The sequence below is a fragment of the Sinohyriopsis cumingii genome, chromosome 1 (genome assembly GCF_028554795.1).
Source record: "Sinohyriopsis cumingii isolate HCF-2022 chromosome 1, ASM2855479v2, whole genome shotgun sequence".
In the NCBI taxonomy this organism is placed as follows: domain Eukaryota; kingdom Metazoa; phylum Mollusca; class Bivalvia; order Unionida; family Unionidae; genus Sinohyriopsis; species Sinohyriopsis cumingii.
Window position 1 is genome coordinate 132401072 of NC_142961.1, and position 22062 is coordinate 132423133.

Below are 22062 nucleotides of genomic sequence, written 5' to 3' on the forward strand. Positions count from 1 at the left end.
CTTCATATATCATGAATGATTTGGTCTATCTCAAAATTGTGTCACTATACTATAACTGTTATGCAAACAGAAAACTTGATATATTGGCATGGAGTTGCCCACCATAAACAGTGTAATGAAAATTAAGTGAGAATAACACATCATATAATGTCTAAAGATGGTAGCATAGTTACGGACGTCTAAAGCAGAAATTTTCATTGTTGTTGCTGCTACTGCCTTTATTATTAGGATTAGTTTGGTAACTTGGGTGTAAGATAGTTAATACACCTACAAAAGGCAATGCAAAGTGATTACACAGTGTCCATCCATCCATTAGGCATCAACGGTTGGTTAATGTTTTTAGCTGTGATGCCAGATTAGCTCATGGTATAGTCCTGTGTCTGTTATGTGCCATCCATTCATTAACAATTGCTTGTTACTGCTCAAGAGTCTATATATTTCTGACATTTGGACATTTTTATATTTAGTAATTAATAATTAATTTTTAGAACATTATAATTAGGGCATAACCGATTAGCATTTTTCTACTGATTTCCGATTCCGGATTTTGGGCATGAAATTTTTCCGATTCCAGATACGATTCAATTAATCGGAAATGCTAAATTAAAAGGTTTTTCAAATTAACTTTTTAAATCGTGTTACACACGTTTTGCCGCCTAATCATTTATGTCGACCAGCTGCCAGTTCCGACCCATTCTTTGTTCAACAATTAGTTGATCTTGCCGCCAGGCTTTAATTTTCCCGCCTTAATCATTTATGTCGGCAAGCGGCCAGTTCCATCCTGTACTTTATTCAACAATTAGTTGATCTTGCCGCCATGCTTTAATGTCACGGTCAAATAAAAATAAAACAGGCTTTTGTTTGGTCCTATAAAGTTGGCCTCTTGCGGCGACTTAAATAAAAGCAATGAAATCTGATCGATTCTTGCATTTTCCAAAGTGATCGGTGATTGAAACAAGTTTATTGTGCTGTGAAAGTTTCCTTATTAACTTTATTTATATTTTGTATTTATATTTACGATTGTAAGAATCATTTTCTTTTAATACCTCATTAGCATGTGTCAATGTATTCAATATTATGCCTTCATTATTGAGGATGTTGACATAAACGGGTAGGACTGTATTATATATTTTAATAAATTTAAATCTTTCGGTCTAACTCAAGTATTATCGTTTCACCCCGTTGTGTTGACCATATTGGACTTTTCTGACTTCTTATTTAACTTTATTAACGCACTATCAAATGACACGCAGTGTTAGACACGGTGCTATAGAAATTCAAACTTTATTATTTTTATTATCCGAATCAGTCGTTCCTGCCTTGTCCGACTCCGATTAATCGGAAGTTCATACTATCCGGTGGAATCCGATTTCCGGATCAAAAGTCGGTTATGCCCTAATTATAATAGGTATGTGTGCCTCGTAACCAACAAATTTAACGTAGGCCTAGTGTCAGCTGGCTATTGCAACTATGTATCATTGATTAAATGAACGCTATAGACAGATCCCAAGGAAAGCGTAAACATACTGTTATGATGAACCAGGTTACTTGGTACAAGTTCAGTTTTAATGTTTTCGTTCAGTGCAGTGTTTTTCTCTTACACTCCAGAGTTTTGCTTATTTTGTCCCTTACGCACATTAATTTTCATATGTCATTTATGATTAATGATTGAGTAGAAATTCATCATTGATCTATAGGCCTGTAGTTGAATGAATGTTTATATATTTATATTATTGCGCCATGGGTGGATCACAATTTGATACACCAGTAGTATTGGTATATCAATTTGCTTTATACCAACACCTTAAATGCCATAATGAAAATCTTGAACAGTTTCCATAATGAGCAAGGTCCACCATATTCATGAGGTGATCTTATATCAGATTGGCTGTGCTTACTGCCACTCAGGAAGTTATACTTCTGTTCCAATTTTGACTTATAAAGATATATAATATTTTTGATTATTAATTATGTCATTATCCTAAGAACAAACTTTTATCGTGATACAGTAAAATGATGCTCAACATCATGTCAAGTTTGGGAGGTAGTTTACCAAGGTCATGTTCTTTCCAGTATTACATTAACCTGCATAATGAAATGTTCAGCCTTTCAGTTAAGTAATCCACTTGAGAAATATCAGGCACATTTGGCTCCTTGTTTTAAGGCAGTATGGCCTGCTTTAAACGTTGGATTATCAGACTTTGCCCTCCAATGCACAAGAGGGGAGGGAATGTCCCCAAAGATGGATGGCAAGGAGCTGGAAGGTCAGCGTCTAAGAGGGAAAATGTATAAATTTTAGGTGGATGGTCAGTGGTTGAAATGTTGGGTATGGCAATACTATCAACTTTTGCCATGGATGAATTGATATCAAAGAAATTAAATATTGCTGCTTGTGTGGAGATAAATAGATCAGATCACAAAGGTCGGTGTTTTACAAGTTGGAGTCGGTGGATGAGCTTGTATCATGTCTCTTTGGTTCATGGGTGTATATGAATTGTCCTTGGAGAAGATGGATCCATGTGCAAGTGTCAGTGGTCAAGGTGACATGGGAAATTGAATTTTTGTTTTGGAGGTAAATTGTTATGAGCTGTTTAAACTGGTTAAATCTTATATTTCCATATATATATATATTTGCTGCCATTTTCTCATATTTGCAGAGGAATGGATTGGTTAAAAAAAAGTCAGGTCAAGGTTACAGGGATTGTTATATACATGTTATTAAGACTGCAGCAACAATGTTGCAGACAAGCAATAAATTTATACATTTTGTGTTTTCTTTATAGGTATTTGGCACAAATGTGATGGTTTTTGTGGCAAAGTCCTTTGAAGCACCTATCAAGTGTAAGTGGAAAGTCTGAAATGGTTTATTATTGCATAAAAACATGATGGTTTGTGATGCAGCAAAAGCTTTTAAAAAGAGGGGTAAAAAGTAAAATATTTATGAGAAGAAATCTTGAATCATTTAAACTAGGTCATGAATAGTCATAAATGGAGGCTTAGTTGTTTGGCTTTTCCATTGAGGCTTTGATTATTTTGATTGTCACACCCACAGTGCCATAAAATCTGGATATACATAGAGGTCTTTTTCTCCTTTGAATACATTTCCCAGTCACATTAACATTGGAAAAGAAGTTCTGCTACCTATCGTATCCAGCAGTTGTGAAAAGATGACAAATTCCATCTTTCCCATCTGTATAATATAAACAAAGGGAAGAAATTCTTACCCATTACCTCCCCTGACTTCTAGGTTGCTGCAGTAGTTTGCTCAGTGTTAGCTTTTGCAGGATATTATCAACATTGTATTCTGTGCCTTTTGAAATCTAAGAAATATCATGAGGGTCTTCATTTATTAATCCACAAAGTGTTTATAGTATTGAGTGTAAAGGTATTTATTACATGTATAGTATTGAGTGTAAAGGTATTTATTACATGTATAGTATTGAGTGTAAAGGTATTTATTACATGTTGCAGTTATGTTTTTGACAACTTCTTGACAATTATGTGATTTTGTTTGGGGTTTTTTAATGCTTTTGTTGCAGCACAGAAGTTTGGATGCCCAGTTGTTGGTTATTTCATGCACAATGCATACATACGCTTTCTCACTTATTTAAGTAACAAGCATGATTGCTTGCATGTATGAATACTTTCGGATTGTTTTCCCAATTTAGATCATTGCTTTCACTGGATTCACCCAAACTTTCAACTTAAGAAAAGTCTTTTAGTTTACTTTCTCTTAGTAGGATTAGTTGGTCAGTTCGTACACGACTGTCATTGGTGCTGGTCTTATGTTAGGATTTTGATTTATACTTATGTAGGGAACAGAGATTTTCCCTTGAAGGGTGACCGTGGCAGTATGCATTGCAGCTTTGTCTTACCATTTCTTTTAGTGTTAATGTGATGAAAACCATATTCAAAGGAGAAAACAAATATTTTTATGAAGTTTGTTTCTCTGGAAATATTTACTGGATCATATTGTTATTAAACCCTCCCACACCTTCATGCATCACATTGTCTATATGTTGTATAGATGGGAAAGAGAATACTTCATCTTTTTATGATTGCTGGATTCATGCGGTAGTGGAGCTTCTTTCCTAATGTTAATATGGTAAGTATTGTTGGAGATATATAATATACTACAATATTTGTTTTAATTTCGGAAGAACTTATGTTTTTTATGTGTATTTATCAAATCGTGAAATGTATGTTTTTGTATGTGCTATGAGAACATAATGAAAAACCTGTGTGCTTATTTTTGTCTTTATATGCTTGTTTTCACTCCCATGCTTATTGCACACATTTATACCATCTTGCTTAATTTGATACCAACTTTTGCTACATTATAGAAGTCAGATTCTCTATAATCCTGTGACAAATTATATATTTATTTATATACATACCATAGTCTGTAAAGATAAGGCTGAAAAGTGAATTTATTTTTTAGATTAATATTGTCATCAGTGAACAGTTTATTTGCTTAATGTGGTATGGAAAATGTGTGCTGGTATTCACTCTGAGTAAGATAGATTGATGTACTGTATTTGTTACCTTTACAATTTGCAAACAGATATGTAATGAAAAAAGTTGTTTAATTAGAAGCATTTGATGTTTATCCTTGTATTCTGTTAAAAGTGGCTGTTTACACATTATCATTATTTGACATATTTTCAGTGGTGTTTCCTCAAGATCTGCTGGACAAAGGATTGGGAGCTGACAACTTTGCAATGCTAGGACTTGGAGACATAGTAATACCTGGGATTTTCATTGCCTTGCTGTTAAGATTTGACCACAGGTAAAATTCTGTAACTACTTGCAATCGTTATATTAAATCTCTGCCAAGTTGATCTAAGGCCCTTGCCTTTACCAATCACTGCCATCTCACTTCTTTCCACATGGGTCATTGGTTCTTTGCGGGGTATTCCCAGTTTCATCCTTCACAAGTTATACTGACCACCATGTATAGCCAGCCTATCATGTGCAGAAAAATGGTATTTAGACCACATCAAGAACAGAATGTCCCATGCCAAATTTTGGTGCTACTTCTCTAATACCAACTTCCTTAACTGCTTCTGTGCTAAATATTTGCTCACATAACGATCTTGAATATGACATTAACTACTTGGTTCTTAAGGTTTTACAGGATAAAATTGGGCAAAAAATTTTGTATAATTGGTTTAAGTGTATAGGTTTTGTTCTTTTTAGTTTCTTTACTATAGTGATTGGAGCATCATTGTCTGTTCACAAAAGAGAATTGCAGGTCTGGACGTTATAATAACTTATATTTCATTAATGCGTAAGCTATGAATTCAGTTATTGTTTGATCTAGTTGTATAACATGAAAAGTCAACATTTGGTCAGGATATTCTCTCTCTCTCTCTCTCTCTCACACACACACAAACATACACCACATACCTGCATTTACTAGTTGAGTTTTTGTAGCCTGTATTCAATTCATATTTGAATATTAATGATGATATCAATGTGAAATATTTGTTGCTAACACTGCCAACTTAAAATAACCATAATAGTTGCATTTTACAAAATATGAATACGTAACTTGATTACTGAAACATGTATCTCTTCAAATTTACAGTTTGCTTTCATGTTGGCAGGTCCATCAAAAAATTTGAAAGTCATGAATCTTTTCAAAGGTGCAGATGTTCATAACACTCATGAACATGGCATATTTGTTATGCAAATCCACAAAATGTATAAATGTATTGGGGGGCTCTAGAAAGAAGGCTCAAATACACTGCAGTAATTATTGAGAATACTTTGATAATGATTTCTAAATATAAACCTTTTTGTTTTTTGTCAGCAAAACTGTTACATTGAAAAGTCTGACATTCTGAATTTTGTTCCTAATTAATTGACTGGCTGCCCTAGCATTGTAAGAGAGGGACAGCATTGGACAGAAATATGTACACGTGATTGTCTGTCTTTTCAAAGGATTGGTTAAAGCAAGCCAGATACAGTAATCTTGTGTGGTACATATGGGAAAGAACAGCGTTTATGTTTATTTTAAGATTTTATTAAATCAAGAATCTTTTGTGTTGCCGCAGTTGCAGTTAAAAAAAAATTGAATTGGTTTGACAGTTGGCTTAAAGAACTGTTCTGTACCTTCTGTAAATTCCACTTGAGCTTCCTGGCATTGTTGTAGGCAGAATTACAAATGGAGATACTTCTTAAACGATTCTAGTTGTTGTCGAGCTGTTTTGGCTTTACAAGATTCCACAGTTAGCACAGACTCATTATTACAACGATTTAAATACACATCACCTATCAGCACATATACTAAAATGCACATTAAACAGTCAAATATCAGTAAACTTACTGATGTGCACTGCCTATCATTTTTTGTGTGCACACCCCAGTGGAGACCACGTTGGTGTGTACTGGGCATTATTTTAACTCTTGTGATATTTTGTTGCGGGTCATTGCCGCTCATTCATTGAGGTTTTTCAGTTTTAAAAAAATGGTTGGTTCATAGCCCAAAACAAAGGTTGGTTAACCCCTCAATTTCAAAACACCACAGTGAAATCAGCTAATTGCACAAAACTAAATATCTTTATAGTAATAATAATGACGATTAATATTATAATATTATTTGCAATTTTGTATAAGATGGCTTGCCTTGGAAGATTGTACTTGCTCTTGAGAAATATGAGCTTGGCCTGAGCATAATATCCCAACACAAGTAAAGAAATTAAATATTAAATTGCGTTATATTTTCTTTTCTTGGTATCTTTGCTGGCATCTTAAAAACATATTCTGATAAGTAAAGTTAAAATAGAGTCAGTGAGTCCCATATATATACCAATATTACAGTTAAAATGTAATTGATAAGTTAAAATAATATTATTCATTCCTCATTTGTCAAAACTTGGTTTTGGTAGTAAATGTTTGAATTATCACATCTTTGTGAGAAAGTATGAGGCAGACCTTAGCATTGACTGCAAGATGGAAATATATGATAGAGGAACAAAACTGGCCAGTTATGTAATAGAAGAATGTGGTACACAGAAACACCAAATGAAGGTGCTGTTGTATTGATATGTATACTCTAGCGAGAATTCAGGGTACAAAACTTGCTGTAAGAAAGGTATCTTGGAAACTTGAGGTTGCACTATCTGCATTTTAACTGATCCTGGTAGTTGGGCAAGTGAATTTGTAAAATGCATATAATGATATTCAATGCATGGTATTTGTTCAGAAAACAAGTTCAAAAGGTGAACCTACATACAGGGTACAAAGGCTACTCTGGCTTTTTCCCAAGGATGGCTGCTGTTGAGAGGTTTGACTGTACATATAATTAATTGTCTGGTTTCAATTTTCTACAGACATCACACACACACACATATACACAAACACACAAAAGTTCTACCTGCTTTCAACAAAGTGAAATTTGCAAGGTATTCATAGTCTTTTGAATGCATTTCTAGTTATTAAATAAAAAAATCTGTGAAAGGTTTTGCTATTAAAAATATTTTTTCTTAGTTACATTTCTAGCAGTTTTGTTTCTTTATTAGAAGCAAACACAAAAATACAAATTGGTGTTCCTATTCAATTTAATCTGCAAATAAAACCAATGAATTTTATCTTGAGATATCTTCATTACCACAGACCATGGGTTAAATTTATTTTTGATGAGTAGAAATGAAACTATATTTTCAAAACTTTGAATATTAGTCCATGAGATCCTCCATACTCTATAGCCAGATTTATGGGAATGTAGTTTTTGGACAACTTAGTTAGGGTCCCTGAATGGGGAGCATATGTCATTTATACCAGATTGACTTTACATCAACATTTTCAAATATTTTTGTTCAGATTTTATAATTCAGTCATAACATGAGAATAGATCATGTCAGTTATGACCCAGGGATAGGCTTCCAAAAGTGGGGGGTGGGGGGGGCATAATGAAAAGCAGCCGGATTTATCATGACTAGCCATGGTAGTGGTTATAGTTTATATTGTAACTAATTTCTTTTTCAGCCTTGGTAGGAATCAGAAGACATACTTTTATGTTAGCTTTGCTGCCTACGTAGCTGGATTGCTCCTAACCATTGTGGTGATGCACGTCTTCAAGCATGCACAGGTATGAACTATTTACAGTTGGGAAAAAGATTTGTTTGGGGTGATTTACATGCAATTTAACTTGCTGACAAGAAATTACACCTAAACTAATTGTTATAAAAATTAGTTTGATTAGGTATGAACTATTTACAGTTGGGAAAAAAGATTTTTTGTGGTGATTTACTTAAAATTTAACTTGCTGACAAGAAATTACACCTAAACTAATTGTTACAAAAAATTATGTTGCGATTGAAGAAAACGATTTAAAGTGAGAAAAAAAATGAATTTATTTCTGTCAGATCAATTCCCTGATCCTGTAAATGTGAATAAGAGTTTTATATTTATTTTTGTGATTTACTTGCAGTTTAATTTGCCAACTTAAAATCACACCTAATGTTCAAAAGATAATGAGATATTGAAGATATAAAAGCTTTAAACTGACATACTGTGAATTAATGTGTCAAATACATTCCCTGATCAGAAATAAACATTGGGAAATATTCTTCACTGCCTTCCAGATTCATCAATCCCAGAAAGAGTAACATTCCATCTCTCCTGTCTGTTTAATATAATATGTAGATGAAGGGGGAAAAAACTTACCCCCTGACACCGCTAAGTGGCTGTTCATCAGCCACATGTGTACCAGTTCAAGCTTTGACTCAGTTCTATTCATATTATTGTACTTGGCATCCCATAGTATCTATTTGTTTTATTTTCAACCATCCATATACAGAATATAGTATTATGTAAAAATGGTATGTGCTACATGATACGGAACTTTTTTTTGCAAATCTGGACAATAATTTTGTTTAATTCTCAGTTTTGAGTTTAATTATTCCATCCTTGTGTAATAGCATGGTATCATTGGTCATTGTTTTTAGCTGTTATCCACACACTGCTCATATTTTCTTTTATTTAAGTAAGAAGTGTTGATTATTTGTACACGGCAGTACTTTCAGGGTATTTTCTGAATCCTTGTCTTGAGTTGAAAGATGATGATGAAGTGCACAAAATGAAACAGTTTTAAGACTGGTGAAGAGACATGAGATGGCCTACATGGCTGTTTTTCAACAAGCTATATGGTCGGGTTCCCCGCAGTGAGACCTCATCTGAGTAACATGCCTGGCAGTCAGTCGTTCACTTAGCATGTATACTGAGCAACACAGTTCAACATTGCTTTCCAAATCTGCACATCCCAAAGATAATACAAGGAAGTTTTAGATCTGATCCTTTGTCTTCAGTCTCTTATTCTATGGATAAAGTGATGAGCCTTATGCAAGACAATTCTCCATAGTCATTGATGTTTGTGTGCAGGGAGAGAAGGACCACCACTGACTTTCCCAAAGAAAGGTGCACCATGCGCACGCTGCCCATTTCTGATACACTGAAGAGAAGGGAATGATGAAGATCAGTATTTCTTCATAGATTGGGAGAGCCTGTGCCCTTAGGAACCATATGTCTAACAAGATTCCTGTACAGTTAACATCCCCAAAGACAAATACAAGGTGATAGCATCTAGTCTGATTGTCAAGAACAGGCTCCCACTCACGAGAAATCAGTCTTCTTTTATTTTGAAATCTGTCTTCAGTTGACCATTTATTAGAGCATCTTCAGGACCCTATTAAAGCGATACCTGAATATATTGAGCTGAGCAGAAGTGGGAGATCTCATTTCTTACCACTCACAGTAGGTAAGAATGATATTTAAACCTTCTGAATTTCTTGCAAATGTGGGTTCATTATACATATGGACTTATGAGGTATGGGCAGTTGCAACCAGCCTCACTGCTCTCTGACTGAGGTTATTCAGGCCATGAGATAGAGGACTGATTTTCTCCAGCTGCTAGCTGATAAACCGTTCATCTTGAAAGGTTCCATTTGACCTCGTATGGCCCATATCAGCAGTACATCAGGCTACCATTGCAGATCCCTCATTGGTTTCACAATGATTTAGGTTCCTTCTGCTGGAATTTATGGAGCAGCTCATTTGTTCATCAGCCAGTAAATTTTTCTCCACGTCTCACAAAAGATGTAACAGCTTCTCATACTTTATGCAGTTGGAATCATGGCAATTCCAGAGTAAGAGTATGTAATTCCTTCCACCTCTTATTTATTCTTCTGACATGATCAGGTAATTTATTTACAGAAGAAACTCATTTTGGCAGTAAAATGTTTCTTCATTAATACTGAACAGATTATAATATTGTCTCCCCCTCCCAAGCCCTCCACATGGTAACTTCCCTGAAAGTGCAAGTAGTATCTGATGCATGATGGAATTTGGCACCTAGCCTTCAATCCAAAGTGGAACCAATCTTATCTTCTGTCTCAGTAAACAGTTGTTTTAGCACCTTTTATGCTAAAACAAGCCAAAAGATATCAACATCTTATTTTTGCTTGGTAGGACTGGATTTTCTTGGTAGTAGAAGAATTTGTAACATTAAGATTAAAGAAACATCTCTTACTAAACAGGCATAACAAATCTTTTATTTATGTTACTCAGGTCACACTTTGACATATAGGCAAAAACAGAAATATTGACAAATTCAAGATCTTGGTGACAATTAGAAAGGTATGACATAGTTCATCACTGGCAACCATTATGTTTTTGGCTTAATCATTGTGCATTTCTTCCCCACTGAATTGGGTGTAAAAATAGCATATGGGTATATTTGTCCTCGTAGATCTACATCTGCTTCCATAATACTATCATTATGTTCTGTTTAAATAAGCAGTAGATAACAAATTGTCAAGAAAACGTGGGTTTATTTGGTTTGAAAACTTGCTTGGCAGATTCATTTTAATGAAGATAATTTGTTACAGGATCAGTCTATACTATTAATAAGGGTGTATGATATTAACTGAAGTAGGCTTTATCAATATGACTGTTCAGTTTTGAATGACTCTGAAAAATGTTTGAGGAGAGGGATCTTTTAAACTTAAAACATGTCAGATCAGAAAAATCATGATTCAGTGGTTTACAATTTAAAATACAGCACTCAAGTTAAGCTTATCATATTGGTAATTGCAGGATTTGTTGAGTTGACTTTACAGTCCCACAGCGGAGAGTTAGATGTGGACTGATTAAAGTATGTGTTGTATGTATACTTTTTTCAGTATGTTTTTTTTTTTAATTCTGCTACTCCTCGCCATACAGATGTATAGCAAAACTAAATGTACATTTTTAATCATGTTTTATAATTATGGCTTGTAATATATAGATTATTCTTTTAATACTCTGACACTTTTGCCAATTAGATCATGTTTCAGCCTCTTGTGAGTTTGGCAGGTATGATAGGTTAGTTTACTATGTCAGGCGATTCAAAGAAACAAAATAAAATGAGTACTGTGGAAATGAGCATTTGGTACGGGGGGGGGGGGGGGGGGGAATTCTTCATAAATTGGTTTCTAATAATTTTGTTTTATTTCAGCCAGCCTTGTTGTATCTGGTGCCAGCTTGTTTGGGCATACCGATTCTTACAGCTCTAGTCAAGGGAGACCTCAAACTCATGTTCAGGTAACTTAATAAGGTGGAGAATTACAAGAGCATAATGATTTTATTTTGACTGCAAGATTTAGCTTTTACAACAACAAAACATTTTTAAATAACTTTTAAATGTTATTTACTTGGGGCTGTATTATGGGTTTTATTTATATGTTCACATTCATTATTGTAAATTCAGAAATTATAAAGGTGACTTGGAGTTTGACTTGTAGTTTTAATATTGTTATGTTACAAAAGAGTTACAAGGAATTACGTATTGTAATTTCATGACAAAGTGTTTGATAATATTTGTTTGATAATATATGTGCATAATAGGTTAATGTCATTTTGACACTAATGGGGACTAATGTATACAGCACTCTAAGCACACCCACCTTGATGGCAGAACTAAGTTTAAAATGTGCACTCATTATATACCTATTTCTGTCCAGTGATTTGCATGATTTTTATGCAGTTTTTAAACCTAGTCATCCTGTGTAACTACAGTTTATTATATGCTCATATTTGTCTCCATTAACTTCACATTGCCAGAATTTTGCAGTATTTTACAATACTGAACACCCTGATATTGCATGCACATGCACGACATTGTGCCAAAAATTATATGCTGTATTAGGAACTACTTTGTAAACAAACCATGTACACATTATTTCTGCTAGCTAAACGGACTGTCACAAAACAGCTGTTTCCCATGTGATGTTGTTGTTGTTGTGGGGTTTAACGCCATTTTTCAGCACACTATAGGCTATACATGGTGGCCAGTATTAACAACAGCAACAATAACAAAGTATATATTGCTGGAAAAGTGAATATTTATTGCAGAAATTAATGAATCCATGATGCAGATGACAGTGATTATGATATATGTTTGAATTTCTTGACTATCAAAAAGCAGGTAAAGATATTTTTTGGGACCCATTTTTTCCTTCTAAATAACCTCACTTTTTGATATGGTAGAAGCCATTGGGCTGCCAGAGGTCTATATGAGGTCCTGCTTGCAGCTTTCCCTATTTCTGCCTCCCTGAAGGCTTGGGGATAAGGAATAAACCAGCCTAATGCTCACTCCTGCGTGTTACAGGAGGTCATGAATGATGTGGTGGCTAAGTGGTTAGCATGCTGGTGCAGGTTCAAGTCCTACCATTATATCAGTATAGGTCGACTACTATGGTGTGTACTTGGTCAAAGCACTTTACTCCAATTACCTGAGCACCAAATAACCTGTTTGTGTTGCAGTGCTGAAAATCAGCAAACCAAACCAAATGATCCACCCACCAATGCAGGGGCAGGGATGTACAGTATACCTGATGCACCTTTTTTGCATGTTGTAAGAGAGGCAACTAATGGAGGCACCCCTCTTATAATGATATGCATCCCATGATCAAGTTCCAGTTTTGAAGGTCTTGGATCTTGTGAAATATATCTAAATAATTGTCTTGTGAGGATTTTACCCTTTTTTTGCCTTTGTCTTTGTTTTGCTGATGGGCTGTTAAACCCATTAAATGCATGTACACATATTTACAGCATTTCTTCCATGATAAGTCCATGGGACCAGCTTGATAAATCTGTCAGAAACGTAAGGGGTGGGCTTTTAACGCATTAACCCCTGGAGGTTTTTGTCGTGTCCGTCTGAAATTCGAGTAGGAAACACATTTTGAAAGCTATTTCTGAATACATCCTAAAACACCAACTTCCAGGTGATCTTCTTACATACTGCCTAGTTGTGTTAGAAACATCTTTTTCCATTGGCTATTTAGCTCACACATGAGCAGAAGGGTAAAAGTAGGATTTCCTTTCCTTTCTTATTTTTTAAATTTTTTTTTTTGCTTAACAGGCCCATTAGTTTTGTATCAAGACCACTCTTTATTCCAAATGCCCATCTTATCCTACTTTTTGCAAAGGTTCATCTGTCAATTTGCAGTTCATACCAGTCTGCCTTAGATCTGAGACCAAAAAGTATAAAATCCAGACTCAAAATTTGATTCCAATCACAGGCGAATTTTGGGTCGAAAAAAATCTGGTCCAAAAATGAGGTTTTTCCTTCTGTATTTTGTAGTGCAACTAGAAATTCCAGATTATTTGGTATCATTGTAGAGCTACATCTGTCTACCTTTCTATAATACCACCCACTTTAGTGCATCGTACATGATCTTGATGCTACAGAGCTTGGCAGTAGGCTACTACCTCCTGCCATGTAAACTCGTCACCAGGGGAAAATGTGTTAAGACTAAGATATCCTAGGTAGATATTTGCCAAAAGGTGTTTAAAATGGTTGATGGGTAAAACGTGTGGCTTATCAGTGAACAAATTACAGTACATACTGCTAGAAGTATAAGATGGATAAGAGTGTACAGTAACTCAGATATCTCACTTGAATCCTTAACATAACTTTAATGACTGGGTCAGTTCTGGTGTAGAGCTTTCTCTAATGTCTCACTCCATATAACTTGAGTGACTTAATCATTTCTGGCAAAAAGCTTTCTTTTGCACATCCTCCACTCTTCTCCCGTCCAGCTAATCAAAAAAATAGAATGTGTCCAGCTTGAAGCACTTAAAGTTTGTGAATTACAACTACAGTTTGAAATGTGGACTGAATTCATTAATCAGTGTTACATTGGAAGAAATGAGAGATTCAGTTATGGCAGATCAGTAGTTAGTATGTCAGAGTTGCAACTGAAAGGTTGTGGTTTTGAATCCCACCACCAATCAGCCCAGTTAGGCTTCAATAGTGTGTCCTTTGACAAGGCAGTTTACTCCAATCACCTCGGCACTAAATGACCTACTTGCATCACTGTTGTAATAAAACACCAGACCAAATATAGTGGCCTTTGAATAAGCAAGATTTTACCTTATTATATAGGTATCATGAACATGGTAAATTCATAATGTTATGAGTGTTTTTTTACTCGCCAATTAATTATAAGTCAACAATTTTTAATTATCATTTAACCAAACGATGAAGAAAGATTTTTAGTTAAAAAGTTTTGAGCCTTTTAATGCTTGTGAAATATGGAATCATATCAGCTTGAGAAGAGCTGTAATTGATATATTTTATTCTTAGATATAACTTTGAAATATACTGTGGTATTATGCTTGAAATTGCAAATGTCCAATTTTTGGCAGGCCTGTAGACTGAAGCAGTTTTTATGTCCAGGAATAGCTTATAATGGGGGGGAGGGCTGCTTATAATTTTTTTTAGATGTTTATCTTGGATAAATATAATTTCAGCTATGAAGACCATTCTGAAGAGAAAGGCACAGATGCAAAAGAGGAGAAAGAGGATGACAAGAAAGTCAAAAAGGAGAAATGAAAGATCTGACAACATGGTTCATACAGCACAGAAACTATTGGAATTTGTGATCAATTTTGAAAATCAAATTTTAAACGTTACCACTTCATAAATTTGCTACAGTGAATCTTATATCCATGTCTCTTTGCACATTTCTTGTGCTGTTCGTTTTATGTTTAATGGCTGAATAGCATTATAATTTCTTTGTAATTATTTATACTTGATTATGTTTAGTTATTATTCATACTTGACTAGGTTTAGTGATATTATTATTTTACATCACACACAAAGAACATGCACATGAAATATTATTGCCTCCTAAATTTGTAGACCAGATTTTAAAAAATGATCACACAAAATGCTGTGGACAAATGTTAAAGCCATATGATATATTTCCATAGTAATTTTATTCAGAATTATTTATATATTGTGTTTGATATTTTGTTTGGCAAGGAAATAGATTACAATTCTTAAGATTTTAAATCTTATGCTTGTTTAGCACATATTTTTGTATTTTGACGTGTGAAAAAAATTAATTTTAAAAGCAAATACTTAAAGTCCCAAAACTTTTTTTGATTTGGATTTGGATTAAGTGAAACAACAAAATTTGAAAAAAATGTTCCCTGTTGAAATTCTACAGTATGCCTATTGCCCATACAATAATGATATTTTTTACTATCATGAATGTGCAGAATTAACAGGTTTCGAAACATTCACTGTTACTGAAATGTTCTGATTTTAAAAAATGTATTGTCATCCAAATGGATTATTATGCTAAAGGCAAGACACAAATTACAAGTAATTTCCTGTATCCAAATGGCCATTTTGATCTTAAAGTGAGATTCTTTTTCTTCTCACCTATGGTGAAACAAAGGAATCATTTTAGCAATGTAAAATCAATGATTACTGTGCAGCTTGAATTAATGTGACAATCAATATGGCATCACTTTGTACCCAGGTGTATTATGGCACTGAATTCTTGGAGAGATTGGATGTAAAATGACATGGTTACTTCTTCTGTCTCATGTTAGATGATAAGAGAGAAATATTTTTGGGTTTGAATAATTACAATAATAATTTTGGGAATGAAAGAAATGAGGTCCACAAAAAGTGTACAGAACCATTGGAAAATGTTAACGGTTTACAACCTGCTGTAAATTTGACCACACATGCTTTCTTTTCTGGAAAACTGATGTGATTAAATAATTGTCATCCTGAAAGGTATTCACCTACATTTCCTTGTCATTGTGTATTTTTGTAAAATGGAGTTTTTGATCTTGAACCTGTGTTCATTTGATGAATTTTTTAAGATACTCTTTTGGGCATTATTTTATTGGCAATTAATGACAGTGCTGTTGCATGGACCCTTAGCTATGACAAATTATCAATATTTAAAACGAGTTTAATACTCCAATACATCACAGGCTATTATCATTAAGGTGCTGTGTTTTTTTAAAGTGACATATATTCTAAATTAGAGGCTTTATTCAACTTCATCTTTAAATAAATGCTTGGTAATGAGTAAGTTGCTTGTATCATCTTTACATCATCTGTCATGTTAACACCTCAGTTGTGCTTAACAAATGAAGGCTATATTATTAAATGGAAGCTGCTAAATGTATTTTACTTTTTCAAAAAGATCCCAAAAGTTTTAAAAAGAAGAAAACTTCATTTGCTTATGCTAATTTTGGAAACTCATAAATGAACACTTAGTTGTTAAACTGTTCTAACCAGTCTTCGATTATTTTGATTATTTATCATAACACTATCAACTACTCTACGCGCTAAATTATAAATCAGGTCCAACTCCAAACTATGTAGATCCAGAAATGTATTCGAGTTTTTGCCAACCCTAGGTTCTTTCAAAGTGCTTTCCCCATTCAATAGCAAAAAGACGGCAGAAGAGAACTGCTACTACTACTAGACAACTACTTGTTAGTGTTGTGATCGCCACATATTTTTATTCACTTAAATAGGAGGTGTTGGGGTTTTTTGTTATTTTTTACAGTATAGACCCAGATTTGCTTTTACATAATTCAGTGTCAGTCTATACAGTTTTTTCAGAGTAATCACTAGAACAAACAAAATAGACATTGGTCAGCGGGTGCATTATCCAATGGCAGATTAGGGTTTCTCTTGTTTGGTGTTGGACCAAACTTATTAGATAATATATACATTACATAAATGACAGAAAAAAAAGTGTTTTTGCCACAATAAAACTACTCAGAACACCATGTACAACATTCAGATCTTTGTATTTGGCTGATATCAACAAATTGCAGGCATATAACCAGGTAAACACCATGAGTTAATCAAGGATGACGTCTCATACATTTTTACAAATATACATCATAATTTGATCATTACATCTATACTGTCCATTCATATTTGTTAGGCAAGCAAAGGGTCTTGGCAGGTTCTTCCATTTAAAAATTAAAAGGTATGAATTGTTATCACTTTTCATAACAAATAATTTGATACTTTAGAAGTATAAAGTGTTCATATTTATTTCATTTGTTATTAGTTTATTTATTTCCATTCTTTAACATACAAGTAGTGTACCGCTCCAGTGGCCTAGTGGTTAGAGTGTCCGCCTTGGAAGTGGGAGGTCGTGGGTTCAAAACTCGGCCGAGTCATACCAAAGACTTACAAAAATGGTACTAACAACTACCTCGCTAGGCGCTCAGCATTAAGAGGTTATTGTTAGGACTGGTCGGCCTGGTGTCAGGATAATGTGACTGGGTGGGACATCATGCTAAATGTCTGTGGCATGATGCCCCAGTGCTAGACATCACTATAAACTGCCACACTGCAGACATCGTAGCGATATGACTGAAAAATTGTTAAAGCTATGTTAAAAATCCTAATCACACACAAACACACATAACATACAAGTAAAGCATTTAGATTTGCATGTTTAATTGTTCACCTGGAGGAACAAAAGGTTATGGTTAAGGTTATTATACTCAATTAAATAATCTCTTAATACAACTTGGTTTATCTTTTTTATTTGTTCTCACAAGGGTTAGAATAGAATAACTGTTATGATTTCTGTAAGAATATCAACATTAAATGCTTGGTAATGTAAGATGGTCCTTGTTACTTCTGTTGTATATTCATATCATAAAGATTTAGCTCTCAAGTTTAAACTCATTGTTAGCTCTGCTAGACAGAGCTAGAAAAACGTGTGTGATGGCCATTTATCCCTTGTCTGTCATGTGGCATCTGCTAGCAAAATTATATCTAAACAGATTGTTGCATTGACTTGGGGTTTTCACAAAAATACTTATAGTGATATGCTTAGAGCCTTATGAAATGGTGCCAATGTGATCATCAGGGACTACTTTGAAAATCTTTCTATTTCTACTCTTTTTGAACAGATGGCTGTATTTACCTCAGGTTTTCATGGAGTTGGTCCCAGATGAAAATGTTGCAGATCTGACCACCAACATGGCCACTGTTTTGGCCTAATCAGAGCATCCTGAAAAAAAAATCAGATATGTAGCAGAGACAGCCATTTTGAATTTCATCCATGAAAACAACACTATCACTTAACAAAACATAGCTGCCAAGTGTCCTGTTTTTCCCGTATTTGTCCCATATTTTGGACTTGAATACGGGTGTATGTTTTTCTTACCAGAAATAGGTTTTTTAATATTAAAAGAATGATAAAAAATTTCCTTGCAATTTTCTGTTTGGAATCGGCACTCGGTTCCATCCTGATAAAAATGTAACGCATGTATATAGGAATAGAGTTCTAAAATATGATTGGTTCATTGGAACTCGAGGCTACCACACCTGTCATTAACGGCCATATTGGATTGCGCAAACAGTTGCCGCTGTCACTGTATCTTATCTTCATAATATTAAGCTTTTCATCAAGTCAAAAAGGAAAGCAGAACATTTTCTCAAAGAAAACGGAACTGGAAAGACAATTATGCCGTCTTGTTTAGATTTGTGAAACCATGTATTAAAGGAGAAAACTTTACATTTTGCAAATTGTGTAATGTGATTTCACTTTTTGACATGGAGGTGCCATTGACATACAAGAGCATGATGAGAAAGCTAATAAACATCAGCTTGCAGCTTCATTATCAAAAACTCAGCCTATAAATGCCAGAGAGAACCTTGATGCAATTTCTTCAAAATGTGGTTTATTAAATTTCTTTTTTAAATGAACCTTCCTCTTTCAGTTATTAGTGTTGCAGGCGATTTATTTCGCACACGTTTTCCAGACTGTAAAATCGCAAAGGATTACTCATGTGCTAGAACAAAAACAGTCAGTAAGAAAATCACACATAATTCAGATCATCAGTTAAAGATGGTACATTGGAATCGATAATGATTAGAAAAAAACAAGGTGTGCAAGGTGTGCAAAAGGCTCCTTAAATAACCTGTGTTTGAGTATGAGTGTGTTGCACTCTTGCACCTTCTAAATGGGCACCCAAATGGAACAGGGTCCCCTTCAGAATGTGCAAAAGTATAATGAATGTATGTTTGACATTAAGTTATTGTTCTACTTTACTGATGGCTGTAGATGTTGTAAATAGTTACATATGCATTAAAATTTAAAAAATCAGTATTTGTGCCTGAAAATCAGTATTATTGTCATAAGCAGTCAGTATTTTTGCACTTGGGGTTGGCAGCTATGACAGAATACTACAATGCTGTTGTTTAAAAACAAAGGATTGACTAAAAATCAGATTTAAACAGTTAATAGCATGTTTATTTGTGGAAATATTTAATTGACCTATTTAATCTTTGTACAGTTAGGAAATGGGTTCAGAGACTGCAAACTAGTTTGTTGTACAATAAGTTTTTATGTGAGGGGGTGGGGGTGTCGCCAGAAAATGGAGGCTTCAGGTGGCCAGGTGGTCTGAAATGGGGTGTCCCCAGAAAATGGAGGCTTCAGGTGGTCTAAGGTGCTTACCTTTACTGGAGAAACTTGGAAACTCATCTGCTATTATTACATTCCAAAACTGGTAACCCTTCCTTAGAGTGGAAAGGACCCACACGTCATTCAGAACGCCTAAGCCTAAAATAAAAACGGCTTTATCCAGCATCCACTGGGATGTTGGGAGGTGGACTTGGGCATCCATCATCATACATCCATCATCTGTCCATCCATTATCACAAATTTGTTATCACTACCCATCTTAAATTGCTTGACACATACATTCATCTTATGGTCTAGTTGGTACCAAAATGAAAGTGAAAATGGTGTTACATAGACATTCAAAATGACTGCCACTGCGTCTTTTAAAAAAAAATCTTGTCGCCCCTTACAAAAGTTGATTGAAACATGCCCCTTAAGAAAGGATTAGAATCTCAAAAAGAACCTTTATGTAAATTTCAGCTAAGTACAGATTTATCAGTAAATAATGCTTAATCACAAAAGCTGTCAGAAATTGTAGCTCTACCAATAACATTTTAAAGGACTTTAAATCAAAAACTAACGTCTCTATAATCTTGGACTCAAATTGTCGACTTCCAGGAAAAGCAGCAGCAGATAGGGTGAACAGACCACTTGCTTTAAAGTCCAATTATGAACATAAAACCTCATACAAAAAAACCCAGAAAAAAATAAGGTCAATAACGTCAAACCGAAGCCTCTAACTTACTGAGAGTTTCTTTAATTGGTTTACTTTATCTTTGTCATTTGTTGTTGTTGTAGGGTTTAACGCTATTTTTCAGCACATGATAGGCTATACATGGCGGCCAGTATTAATGGTGGAGGAAGAACCCAGGAAAACCCCAGAAAGAACCACCGACCCACGAGAAGCTACTGGCAAGCTTTCTCACATACCCACATTGGCTGAATCTGTTGAACCCGCGCAGACAGAGGTGAGATGGCAGTGATCCGTAACAGAGAGCGCTTTAGACCACTCGGCCACTCGGGGCCCCTCTTTGTCATTTGTGTTTTTTAAATTTTGTTTACCTGTTGGGACACTTATTTGTGGTCGCACCCTCTCTGCTGCTGTAATTAAATCATAATTATATCAATAATGGCATCTTACACTGGTAGACTAGCTCGAGAAAGATTAGAAGCAATTAGAAGATATCTTCCTGTTCGTGATGCTCTCAAACAAAAACTGCAGGAACGACAAGAAGCACAAGTTGAATATGCAGAAGGTACAGAAAAATTATTTAAACCTGTTACAAACGTTACTGAAAGAGTTACAGAAGCTACTGAAGGTCTTCCAATGTTAAAACAAACTGCTGAGCAAACTGAACAGATAGCAAGAAGAAACAAACAAACAAAAAAGATTTTAAGAGATCTTCCAACTGAAATAGATCTGCTCAGCCTCCTGGTAGAGAGGAAGAAATACGAACCAGCTCGTGCTGAAATAGGCGATATAAATGATCTTGTATCAGAACCAAAACAAGCAAGTATCAAAACTGAATCAAATGATAAATTTTCGAAGATTAATATTTCCTACATAAAAAATCTTGAAGCGGTAAGATTACCTGCACTTGCCGTGCACAGTTATGATAATAGAAAAGTATTTCTGAAACCTGAGTACGCTAATATGTAAGTCGTCAAACCTGTTAGAAGTGGATTTTTAAAGTATACTATGAAATTGATGATAATATAAGAAATGATGATCCGAAATATAATGAATTTATTGATGGGATAAATAAACATCATGAAAGCTTAGAACGATCACAAAAATGACAACAACCACAACAAAAAGAATCAAAGGAACCAGTTCAAATGACGAGAGGAAGAACGAGAACCTACAGCTGAAGAAGTAATTGATGAAGCTTATGATGAATATTCTGGTCCAAAAACAGGAAGCAGTCTTATTACTTGTCCTGACAAGTGTTCTTGCCAATGTTGACCGACTAGAAATTCTGATTGGAACTAATTCTCCAGAAAATATTAATGAAATATCTGATATTTGCTGAAGATTATTTACAGGCGGTGTTATGGATTGTAATTTTTATCATTCTTTCATTAATGAAATTGTTGATGATTATTACAGCGACCATAAAACAAATAATTAATTTACTTGTAATTTAAAAAATGATTATACACAATGCTCAACGTGGACATGTAATAGGGTAGTAAATTCATGATTACCAACATACCAGGTGACTTACGGAGACAGACTTGGTGATATCGTTACTGGTTTATTCAGAAGGATGGCTCCAAAAGCCATGCCAATTGCAAAATAATTAGGTATGAAAGCTATTGAGTT

The 22062-nt window shown here is 34.6% G+C and overlaps 1 protein-coding gene across 1 annotated transcript in view; it reads left to right on the forward strand.

Annotated features, from left to right (window-relative positions):
* The window catches only part of LOC149807879 (signal peptide peptidase-like), a 37531-nt gene extending 19583 nt beyond the window's left edge, over positions 1 to 17948 (forward strand). Inside the window, exons 7-11 of the mRNA XM_089971540.1 lie at positions 2784 to 2841; positions 4669 to 4789; positions 7993 to 8095; positions 11501 to 11586; positions 14800 to 17948. Coding sequence (XP_089827666.1) covers positions 2784 to 2841; positions 4669 to 4789; positions 7993 to 8095; positions 11501 to 11586; positions 14800 to 14881 — 450 coding nt within the window. The 3' untranslated portion in view covers positions 14882 to 17948. The remainder of the gene's footprint in view (positions 1 to 2783; positions 2842 to 4668; positions 4790 to 7992; positions 8096 to 11500; positions 11587 to 14799) is intronic.
* The last annotated feature ends 4114 nt before the right edge of the window (positions 17949 to 22062 follow it).